General features: G+C 56.3%; 1 protein-coding gene across 1 annotated transcript; it reads right to left on the bottom strand.

Moving 5' to 3' along the window:
• Positions 1-793: 793 nt before the first annotated feature.
• On the bottom strand, positions 794-10,599 carry APLN (apelin). The gene is made up of 3 exons (XM_047716676.1): positions 10,193-10,599; positions 4,067-4,238; positions 794-3,375 (listed from the first exon to the last, which is right to left on the bottom strand). The coding sequence occupies exons 1-2, from the start codon at positions 10,257-10,259 to the stop codon at positions 4,072-4,074; spliced, it is 234 nt and encodes a 77-aa protein (XP_047572632.1). The 5' UTR covers positions 10,260-10,599; the 3' UTR covers positions 794-3,375; positions 4,067-4,071.
• Positions 10,600-11,338: the final 739 nt, after the last annotated feature.

Raw genomic sequence — 11,338 nt, 5'->3', positions numbered from 1 at the left:
TGCATTCTAGAATTTGAAGTCCAGATTCTAGATTCACTTATTGGCTTCACTTCTCTGAGCTCGTTTTCTCATTTCTCACTCGTAAAATGGGGCTCAGGGACTGTGCCATCCAGTCGTTAGGATGATAAAAAAGAGTTATTTTTAGAAAGAGTTCTGGAAGCTGCACACTTCTGGGTGGGTATTAAGTTCCCCAGCCCTGCCACCACCCCCTTCTCCTTGGTTCATGTAAAATTAGAGCTTTGGGGGTGATGAGGGAGGTAACAGGCCAATCAGCATAAAGCCAGCCCACCTAAACCTCTCTGCCTAACCAGTTATTCTGACGACCAGTTTGCCTAAAAGTCAAAGTAGTAATTTTGAAAGAAGGCATTTTGTACCAATTTTCCTAAGAGGCAATTCCAGCATAATGTCATATTTTTAAATCACTATGTCACAATCTGCAGCATTTTGTCAATGATGAGATTATTTTATATGCTTGTGTGTGGCTTTTTCTATTTTATCTCCTATTGAACAGTTTTTTTTAAACAAGCTTTTTAACAAGTTTGTTTGCAGACTCTTTCTTAAAATTCTGTATTTCTAGCACCAAATACCTGCCAAGTATGTAGAATATTCCACAATATTTATCGAATGCACCTTTCTGATCACGCCCGTCTTCTTCTCGCTCTGCTTTTGTGTATGCCTGTGTGCACCTAATGAGTTGATTAACCAAATTAGCGTGTACGCATGCTCCTTTCTGTTCTGCAAGATATTGGCGTTTCGACAGCAAGCATGAAGAAGTGAGACAGATGGGGCAGAATTGTATTGAACTCCTTGCATTTTATTTTTCAGGCTTTCTCATTTATCAAGCAGCTCTATTTTGTGAAACATAAAATGATACATACAAAGTCATTACCAAGTGTACTTATTGCAGGAAACATAACCATTTTCAGGAAAGGCAACCTGACTAAAAAGTCCCGAAAGTGTTCAAAAGTAGATAAAATGAGAAGACACCCACCAAGGATATAAAACAGCTTTGAGTAGGAATCCCACCTTTAACCAGAATGTCTTTATACCAATTGCTTTGTAAAACGCTTTAAATGACACCAAAGGAAGAAAATAAAGGACACCCAAACAGATGCCCAAACACTTAAAAGTGGACTGAACGTTATGGGAACCGGTCATTAAGCACAGAGGTTCCTTTCATGAGTTTGTGGCCAAGTAGTTTGAGGCCACTTGACCTGGAATCAATCTGGGATGTAGGCACTTACCTCCGTGCAAGGGCAGTATATGGGCACGGGGACAACTGTGGACCTTGGGGGACAGAAATGCCCCTCCTGAACATGATCTTCAAGAGTAAGGGTGAATTGTCAGCTTTTAACTCTTTATTATAAAGACATATTTACACAGAACAATCTTTACAAACACAGTGAACACAATTATGGGAAGGAGACAATTTCTTAAAGAAAAGGGCCTTAATATCTTTGTATAAATTAGTATAAGAATCATACACAATCATTTTAAATAAGACAGGACCCCAGCCACCTACTGCTCTCTTCTGCCCTGTGTCTCTGGACGTGACCAACTTTCCCCCCTAACCCACGGGGCTGGCTGGACAGCTGCTGAGGCAGGAGACGCAGAAAGGAGGAGGGAAAAGAAGACCCAATCCCTGGTGGGGGCATCAGTGGCAGACGAGGCTTTCTGGACCCTGGCCAGCCCCCACTGCCAGCCTGAGGGCTGTGGGGGACGCGGGTGCTCAGCCCAGCTCCTCAGGGTGGGCCTTGAAGCAGCAGCGGCAGCAGCAGCATCAGCAGCAGCGGAAGTGAGGGGGAGAGGCGGTTAGGCGACGTCGGGGTTACCATGGGACTCGGAGGGCCCTGACTCCCCCTGTCCCCACACATACATAGGTGGGCCATCAGGCTCTGGTCTCCCATTTCCTCCCTCCTGGGAGGCCTCTGAGAAGGAAGCCTGCTCAGACCTGTATTTCCTCCCATCTTTCCTTCCTTCCTTCCTTCTCTCCTTCCTTCCCTCCCTTCCTTCTTCTCCCCCTTGCCCCTCCCCTAAGGAAAGGCCACTGGGAAAGAAAGTCCAGTCAACGTGAAGGGAAGGCTACCGAGTCCAATTACTTAAGGCTACATCCTGGCTAGCAAAAACCAGTATTGGGATTGGCATTGGCATGGGAGACTCAGTACCTGAGCTGTCCCTGTGAGAACACACGGGCTTTGGTAGCACTGCGGGAAGGGGGCAGCTGGCCAGGGACCTTTTCAGCCCAGGTCGGGGATGGACCAGCAGGGGCAGGCCAGGGAGGCAGGAGCAGCTGGGTCCCCATACCACCATGGGGCAGTTCATAGCTGGCCTGCCCCTCCCTTCCCAGCTACCCCCAGCCCCCCAACCACGGGAAAGGCACTCAATGTGTTTTGAAAAGATATCATCAAGAGGGAAGAGGACATCATCAAGTGGGAGTGGGGAGACCTGGGTCCTCATTCTGACTGTGCGGTGACCCCGAATAAGAATAGGTTGCTGTCCCTCTCCAGGCCTGGTTTTACATGAGTTTGCATAAGGAGGCGGAGCTAAGTGATCACCAAGGTTCATTTTGGCTCTGACATTCTTTGATTCTTGGCAAAAAAAACCTCATCTTGTTTGGCTTTTGCTCCTGGGAGGGTATAGAACCATCTCCTGAGTGAGAGCTTGAACTAGCGGGCAAGGGAGGGAGGGAGTTGGGGGGTGAGGTGGGGGACAGTGTTAGGAGACACAGAGAGGTGACAAAGTACTTCATGGCCCCTCTCCTTCACCTCTTCCTGAAGCCAAACATGGCATGTGGAAAAGGCCACAGCAGCTAGTCCTCCTCTTCTCCAATGCTTTCCCACTCCCCTTTGCCAGAGGACTGAGCCCCATTCCAATGCTCCCCAAGGCACATTGTCTGCATCCCAATCAATGCCCCAGCCCCTCTAACCAGCACCTCCTTGAAGGGTGAAGGGTCCCTTGGACTCAAAAGCCTGGGACCTGCTGGAGCCCCCTGAAGAAGGGAATGTTCCCCACCCAGCCCTGGTGAGGGAAGGAAGGGCTGGGCAAAGCTTGGGTTGTTGGGCAGGGACAAGTGGGGACTAGGGGAAGGGGAGGGCCGGGGAGAAGGCCAGCCTTCCAGTGCTGGGTCTCCAAAGTCAGTCCAGGGAAGGGCCAGGAAGAGGAGCTGGATGGATCCGTGGAAAGAAAGGGAACCATCCGAACTAGGGGCAGGTCCACGGCATTCGGGGAAGCTGGTGGGTGAGAAGAGTCGGGACCATCAGCAGTGAGGACAGGTGTGAGAAGAGAGGCGAATGGAAGTGAGGGCTCCAGAGAAGCAGACCAATCTATGGAGTAGCCAGATTCGCAGGTGACGGGCACTCAGGGGCCCCTTCAGTCCTAAAGAGACAAAAATGACCAGAGAAGAAGTCACCGACATGTCCTAGGTCTAAGGAACCAGCCGGGAAAGGAAAGGAGATAGCTTTCGTTTTCCTCTTCCCACAACCCTGAATCTAAAGCCCAAGGTCCCTGAGTTGGTGCCACTTTGTCGGGGGTATAGAGGTGAAAGAGCAGGCCAGGCCTCAGGGGCAGGCTCAGGCCTTGCTTTCTCTGCTACTGCCTTCGATTTTTCTTTCTTTCCCGTGGCTCTGGGCAGCGCTCTTCTTCTTCTCTGCCTGCTGTCCCCCAAGGCACTCTGCTTCCCTCCCCTACTCTGATGAAGATCCACCCTGCACACCAGTAGGATACCCTGAGGCACTCTTCTCTGGCTCAACAAGGTCCCCCCAGGACTTCTAGAACTCTCCAACTGGGCCAGCCTGCCCAACCCCAGGCAGCAGAGTGGAGGGGAGCTGGCACCCCATTCCTGGGGAGTCAGGAGATCAGCCCCAGGTGTCAAGCCCCTCTCTGGGCCTTGGTCTCCAAGTCCATAAAACGAAGGGGGAAGATGGGTGCTCCGTAAGCCCCAGTGTTCCGTGCGGGCCTGGAAGGGCTTGGTGTGGGTGTCTGGCCTGCGAGACGCAGCAGAGTCACCTTCCTTCCAGGCTGTCCCTCCCCTGCTCCTTCGCTGCCCATTAACCAAAGGCTCAAGTACCTGCTTCAGAAAGGCATGGGGCCCTTGTGGGAGAGGCGTGGCCGCTGGCGGCGAAATTTCCTCCGACCGCCCTGCCAGGGCCCCGGTCCATTCCTCGAGCCTCTGGGCTGCACCAGGTGGCGGACGTTGCCCTCCTCCAGCCCCTTGCCATCAGCAGGCTGCAGCAGGGGCCCTGCAGGAAGAGGAAAGCCTGTTAGCCAAGAGGGCTGATGCGAATGGGCAGAGGTAGTCCTCTTCAAGGCTTCTCTTTGCTTTGACCTTCCATCTTGGTGAACAGTTTGCCATTTTTACACTGGCCTGGGCCAAAACCTACTACTCACATCTTGCAATGTATGGAGCTGACTTTACATCCCTTTGGCAGTTCTACCATGTTTCTGGCAGGCACAAACATGTTCTTCATTTAGAACATGTGGGTAGAGTATGGGGCATATGTCTGCACTTGGTCAGGACGCAGCAAGAAGAAACTCCCCATTGTACCCTGGCAACGGACACACTGAAAACATTTCACACATACAATGAAATGAATCCCCTGCCACCATGTCCCCATCACCCAGATTCGACAGTTATCCAGGTGGTTTCACAGAGGCTTTCATTATCCCTTTTGTTTTTTTCCTTTGTGGAAGTATTCTACAGCAAATCCAGAACATCATGTCATTGTCCTCCGACATCCTTCGATCTGCAGGTGACCCACCCTTGAGGACTTGAGATCCCATCCCTCACCCCTGGACATCTCATCAGTTTTTTGGCATTCCTGAGGCTCCCTTGCTGATCACAGGGAGATCCCTGTAATCTCCCTGTTGGCATGGCTGGGGTGGGGGTGGGGGGTTGTCTCTGACCCTGTGTCTCTGTGTGCCTTAAGCTGGGTTCTATTCATATATTCTCAGAGGCCAAGAAATATTATCTGAATGGATGAGTGAACCAATGAGTGAATGGTCACTTGAGGCAGCGAGTCTGGTCATCAGGAGCAGTGTGAGCTCCTGCAGCTGGCACCTTCCCCCACCGAGTGCCTTATCTCCTTTCATCCCCACATCACACCCGACCCCGTGTCTGATGTAATTCCTGCCATTTAGATTCCTGGTGGCTTCTCTCCAGCTTTCCGGCGCTCTGCTCTACATCTGCCCACACCTGGCTTGGAGGAGAAGGCTCCCGATGCCAGGCCAAGCCCTGACAATGGAACCCGAGTGGTGCTGGGTGTTCTTGGGTGCAGTGAGGGAGAAGTCACCTGGGCTGGCTCTCACAAAGGCAGCAGCACAGCCAGGGAAGGCGAGCTTGCGCTCTGGAAACAAGCCTGGGCTCTGGAAGCAGGCCGAAGAGGGAGGTGAGATGGTGCTGGGCAGAAGGCGGATTGCAGGGAACCTGTGAAATATGGCTTCTGAGGTCATTGATCACAAATCCCATGCTCTCTCCTCCCACACCACTGGATTCGCCTTCAGCTATATCCCGGCCCCTGAAGCCCCATTTCCATCCATCCGGGCATCCCCACAACTAGCTCACAGTTTCCATATCACCACCCGTTGGCTGCTAGTCCCCCAGTCATACCCCTGGCTGCTATTCCTTTCCCTCCTCCTTCCTCCAGCATCCCCATGCTTTGGTTCCTCTGTTGGCTCCTTGGCTCTAGTGATTTCTCCTCCGTTTGCACACAATTTCCAGGCAGTTATCCTCCTCTTGGGCCAAAAGCAGGCGAGGTTTGTCCTTTGGGCCCTCCCCACACAGGCTCTGGGGGCCTGCTGCTGTCTCAGACATGCAAGCCCACTGCACACATGCACACACTCTAGTCCCCCACTCCGACTTCTCCAAGAAAAGTCACAGGCCTGTTAGGACCCTACTGTTTACCAGCCACATTTCTGTGCTTCTGGTTGGGGTGGGTTAATGCATCAGCTCCTCCCCCAGTGAGAATTAAAACCTACCACGTAACAAGAATGAAAACATAAATTATGTTCACACTTTGGGGCAGTGGGGCAGGAGGCAACTTTTGTCTGTCATAAAGCCATTTGCAAAAGGGCTGAGCCAGGGAAGGAGAGAGGAGGGAAGAACCTTCACTAAGCACCCCACCCCTGACTTCAGCTGCTACAGCTTCTGCCCTATGTTTTGGGGGTCCCCTCAAGGCCCTCCCTGACCACTGTGGGGGGGTAGGAATGATGCTGATGAGGAGTCCCATACCAAAGGCACACTCAGGGCAGGAAGGACTGTGCTGAAGGTGTGGCCAGGTGGAGGGAAGGACCCTAGGGGCCTCGATCGTGTGAGGCCTTGGTTCTTGAGTCTGTGACCCCTGACTGCTAGGGGCGGAGTGGGTGTGGGCCGATGACACAGATTATGGCTTCAGCGGTAGAGTGGGCATGGAGAGTGCCCAGATGGGTAGGGTATCACCTCCAAATATTCAGCACCCAGGACTGTGAATGTTGGTGGCAGTAAGGGAAGGAGGGCTGGGGTAAAAGGCTCTAAGTGGGGGAGGCCAAAACCAGGATGGGGAGTGGGGATGGTGGCTCAGACTCCGGCCAGGGAAACATCTAGACTCCAAGCCGGCAGAGAAGAACTACCTTGAGCTGACTGAGCACTCAGCCAGGCCCTAGAGAAGGGCCACCCAGAAGGCCGCGGCACATTGCACCTCCTAGGCGGGGGGCTCACTGTCCTCTTTGTAGCCAGAGGTCTGCAGCTCCTCCCACACCCTGGTCCCACCACCCACTTGTTTCCTTCTGCTTTTGATTCTGCATCTGGCTTCCCCTACGATAAGTTGACACCTGAAATGTGGGCTTTCTCCTGTCCGTTTTAGAGGCTGTAGATTCACATCAGTGCGGAGGTCTTGGCTGCACAACAGAACCGCCCTTCAGAAATGGGGGCCATCCTCAGTGCACTTAAATATTTTCTTCTAACTCATGTGCTGCTTCAACAGAGGCTGGGGGCAATCCCCCAAAGAATCTGAAGCCTAGAGGGACTGGAGCCCCTGCTCTCTGAAGCACCATCAGAATGAAGCCTCGGCCTCTCTGCACTGAGAGCTGCGTGCAGGGCTGAACAGGGACTGGTTTTCTCGAGGCCTGAACTCCAGCCCTGCTGGCGCACAAAGAGGTACGTGTGACTTTTCAGGAACATGCCAGCCTCACCAGGAATGACACGGCTGCTTCTCCTCTCACCATCTAGTCTATCTGGTGACTGCTTTAAAAGCCCTCATGAGTGCTTGGTGGGGGGACCCTGCTGGGTATGCCCCCTCCTGGCGCTGCAGGTCTCTCCCTGCTGAGGCATCTGTCCTTGGACTGCTCAGCCCTCCACCCCAGTGCCCTGAGCTATCTTCCCATGCCAGCTTCGCTGACCTTGGACATGTCACGCCCTGGCAGCCTGGCCCTCCACTTCCCTTGCGTTAGTCTTCTGCCCCAGAGGCCTGACTCAGGTTACAAGAGTGCTTAGTACTTAGGAACTGGGATGGAGTCGAGGTGCCCCCTCCCCGAGAGGGTGAGGTACACTAGGCTGTCCTTACACTAGCACTGTGACTGCAGGCTTTGAGCCAGGGCTGAGGAGGGGAGGAGGAGAAGGAGGGAGAGGGGCAGAGGGGTGTTCAGATAAGAGCAAGAGAGACACTTGGCCCTGGCCCAGCAGCTCTCAGACTCAGAAGAGCAAGGTGTATCTCAGGTCAGGAAGCAGTGGAGGAGTTTGTGTGTGTTTGGTGAGGGAGGAGGCGCAGACATTCCAAGTCAGGACAGAGTGCACTGTGGAGGAAGCAAGGTTTTCAGGCCTGGGAATTTTTTTTTTATTATTTATTTATTAGAGAGGGGAGGTGTAAGCAAGAGTGGGAGGGGCAGAGGGAGACAGAGAGAGACTCTCAAGCAGACTCCTCTCTGAGCGTGGAGCCTGATGTGGGGGGTGGGGAGCTCAATCTCAGGACCCTGAGATCATGACCCAAGGTGAAAACAAGAGTCAGTCACTCAACCGACTGTGCCATCCAGGCACCCCCTGGGCCTCTGGGACTTTGACTGGAGACTCTGGCTGGGGAGAGCATGCAAGCCTGGGCCAAGGGCAAGGTGGTTCTGGGGCCCCTGTTTCTGACCCAGGACGGGAGGCAGGAGGAGCAGGACATGAGTACCTGGATCCTTGGCTGGTGGCCACCTATACAAAAGTGTCTCTCCTTGGCTCCTAGAGATGTCACGAGGGGGAGAACGTTGGAGAGCCCAGTGTCCAGTGCTAGGCTTAAGCAAAAGGTGAGGGCAATAAATTTACCAAATAAGGGCACAAAGGTAGATGACTGAATAAAGAAGGGTGAGTTAAAGCAAGAGGTGACAGGGTCTGCACCAAACACAGTGTTCCCTTCCCTTGAAACTAGCTGTCCCCTTTACCAGCTGGACCCCTAAAGCATCCTAGTAGTGGTCAGTTGCCCAAGGGTCTCCCCATAACCTCTGGGGGAGCCCCAAGTAGGCAGATCAGAAAGCCCCAGCTTCCTCCAGGACACCCTCTCTGTACCCACTCTTTCTTCCCTGACGGTACCACTTAGGACTGTTTGCTGGTGGTGGTGTCCTGTGGGTGTCTCATCTTGCCAACTGCACTGGATGGAAGGCACCTGAAGGGCAAGCCCACATGGTGTTCTTCATTCCTATCTTCTGCTCTCTGTTAACCTGCCTGACAGGAGTTTCTGAGGAAAAGGCTGCTCCCTTCTTACCAAGGAAGAGGTTCCTGCAGCACTTGGGCGCTGAAGAAGACCACTGGACAGCTAGCTAAAGGCAGGGGGTGCCAGAGCTAACCGACGCACCTTCCTGAGAAGCCAGGCTGTGCTCCCAGGGTGAAGGCCCTTCCGAAAGGCAAGAGCAGAGAAAGGAGGCAGCCTACCGAGAGAGAAGTGGAGGCTCACCAGGCCCTTCCACGGCTCCTGGGCTGCAGGCCATCCTCCTCCTGCTCTGGAGAGTCTGAACTAAGTAGGGCCCCATGCCCTTCATCTAGGAAACTGCACTGCCCTCTCCTTCCCTCTGCTCCCACCTCTCTGTGACTCCAGCCCTGGCACTGGCATTTGTCCACCTGGTCTTGGCCTTCCCCTTGTGTGGGGCCAGGCAGGCAGCAGTGACAGCCAGATCACAGAACTGTGGAAGCTGGAGGTAGGAGCTGACAGCCTCAGGAGACACTGACACACAGGGGGAAGGCAGCCTGGGCTGGGGCTGCCAAGGCATTGCTGGGACCCGGTCTGGGGAGGGCAAGGGAGCACCAGTGCCAAGTATGCCAGGTGAGGGGGGTGTGGTGCAGGTGGGGGAGAATGGTCTTCCCCTCACAGAATTGCATGGAGGTGTCAAGTCAGGCATATGTTTCCTCGTGTGGTGCCTGGAGACAAGGGACCTAAGGTGAAGCGTGTCTGTGCCAGAGCTGAGTAAAAGGCTGGAGCCAGGATATCCAAGGAGGAGGGCCCGGGGAAGCGCGGAGTCTGTGGGGAGGACCTCTTGTTCGGGAGCAGGAGAGCAGACCAGAAAAGACCTTGGGGCAAGGGAAGAGAAGACCAGCCTGGCCCGGCCCTGCCAGCTCGGCCCCGGGAAAGGCTGCCTCTGCTCCCATGCGGGCTGAAAGGAGCAACAGCTGGGCTCCACGCCGCCGCCCCCGCCGCGCGCTCCTGCCTATGCAACAAGTGTCACGTCTGCATCTTGGCACATCATCCCGAGTGGCCCGCGCCCCGCGACCGGCGCGCGGCCCCTAACCTCCAGGGGCCGGACAAGCTTCAACTCGGGAGGCCAGACCCCAGGCTCAGGTCAGGCTCCCTCCACTGATTCGTGGGGAGCGGGACATGCTCCCCCCAGGCACATACCCTCCACCACGTGGGGTGCAGGGCGCGGGACCCTGGGCGCACGCCCGCGGCCCCGACCTCCTCGGACTTCAAGGGGCCGCCCGGAGGGGCAAGGCGCCAGGCGGGTGATGCCCGAGACCGAGCCGAGCCCCCTCTCGGAGACAGCCGTCGCCCCGGCCAGCCCGGTCCCCGGCCCGGGACGCCCTGTCAGTGAGACCGCGGCCCGGCGCAGCCGGCGCGTGGCTGCTCCTGCTCTGCTAGCGCCCGGGTCCCGGGAAGCTGAGAGCTCGCGAGTCGGGGGCGGAGGGAAGGGAGCGCGTGGGCAGCGGTCCAGGAGAGCGGCGAGGGGCGCGCGGGCGAGCCGCGGGGCACGCACTCACCTCCACACGCCGCAGTCAGGGAGAGCCAGAGCAGCAGGAGCGCCTGCATGCAGCGCCGCAGATTCATGCTGCTCCTCGGCCGCGCCGCCGCAGCCCGGGCCAGGGGGCGGGGAGGCCGGGCGCCCCGAGGCTGGGAAAGGCGCGAGCCGCGGACGGTGCGTGCGTGCGTGCGGGCGCGGAGCTCGCGTGGCTCTCCGGCTGCGCCGCGGGCTGGCCGCCTGCCGCGCCCGCTCGCCGCTGCCTCTGCTGCAGCCTCCCTCTCCTGCGGCGGGGCAGCGCGGCCAAGCGGGCCTCCGCGAGCAGCTCCAGGGACCGCGGCAAGCTCTTTCCAGGACGCTGGCTGCTCGGCCGAGGCTCCAGCTGCCCGTGGCCCAGAATGCCAGCGAGAATGCTCCCCGCTCACTCCAGGGGCTGCATTTTGTAGCTTGTGGCTTGGCCGCGAGCCCACTTGGTCATGTGGTCATCGGGAGGCCTGGAGGGGGGGGCAGGAAGAGGGAGAGGGAGCGAGCCTCCCGCACCGCCCCCCTCCCAGCACGCCTTCTGCAGCCCCAGGCTGGGCGCGAGAGGGAACCTCGAGGTGGCCCCACAACAAAGGCGGCACGGCCGCTCTGACAACCCACAACCGCTCCCAGGACAATGCCCGCCTGGCCAGAGGCCAGAAAGTTTCGGAGACCTGAAGGATTTCAAACACAGGAAGCATTTGGGGCGGTGGAGGGGCACACTTAACCCTTTCTCACCTCCCTTCCTTAAGGGCTGTCAAGGAACCTGGGCGCTCCAGAGAGGACCTGGCCCAGGCTGCCCCCACTCATCCCCTCCACCTCTGACCGGCTCCTTGCCGCTGCCACTCCAGCCAAGACCCCCCCCCCCTCCACAGACCCTCCTTTTTCCTCTGCATCTTCCCCATCCCCATCTTTGGCTGGGTTTGTATTGGGGGTGACTGTTTAGGCTTGTGCCCAAGACTGCTTAATTGCCAGGGGCCCCCAGGAGGCACCCTCTACCTGGAATGCCTACTCCACCCCATCCTGCCTCCCAGCTCTTCCTTCTTGCAATAGCACCTCAAATCTCATCTCATCCAGAAGACTTGCCTGGGTGACGGTAATCCAGGAAGGGTTGCCTTCCCCCTCTCCCCGCTCTGCCCAGGGCTCC

The sequence above is a fragment of the Lutra lutra genome, chromosome X, assembly GCF_902655055.1.
Source record: "Lutra lutra chromosome X, mLutLut1.2, whole genome shotgun sequence".
Lineage (NCBI taxonomy): Eukaryota > Metazoa > Chordata > Mammalia > Carnivora > Mustelidae > Lutra > Lutra lutra.
The sequence above is the reverse complement of the archived record's forward strand: the minus strand, read 5'-3'. Positions and strand labels throughout refer to the sequence as shown.

Coding starts and splice junctions, on each gene's coding strand:
- APLN (XM_047716676.1), bottom strand. CDS start 10,259: ATGAATCTGCGGCGCTGCATGCAGGCGCTCCTGCTGCTCTGGCTCTCC. Junction 4,239..10,192: donor CCTGACTGCGGCGTGTGGAG/GTGAGTGCGTGC, acceptor CTCTTCCTGCAG/GGCCCCTGCTGCAGCCTGCT.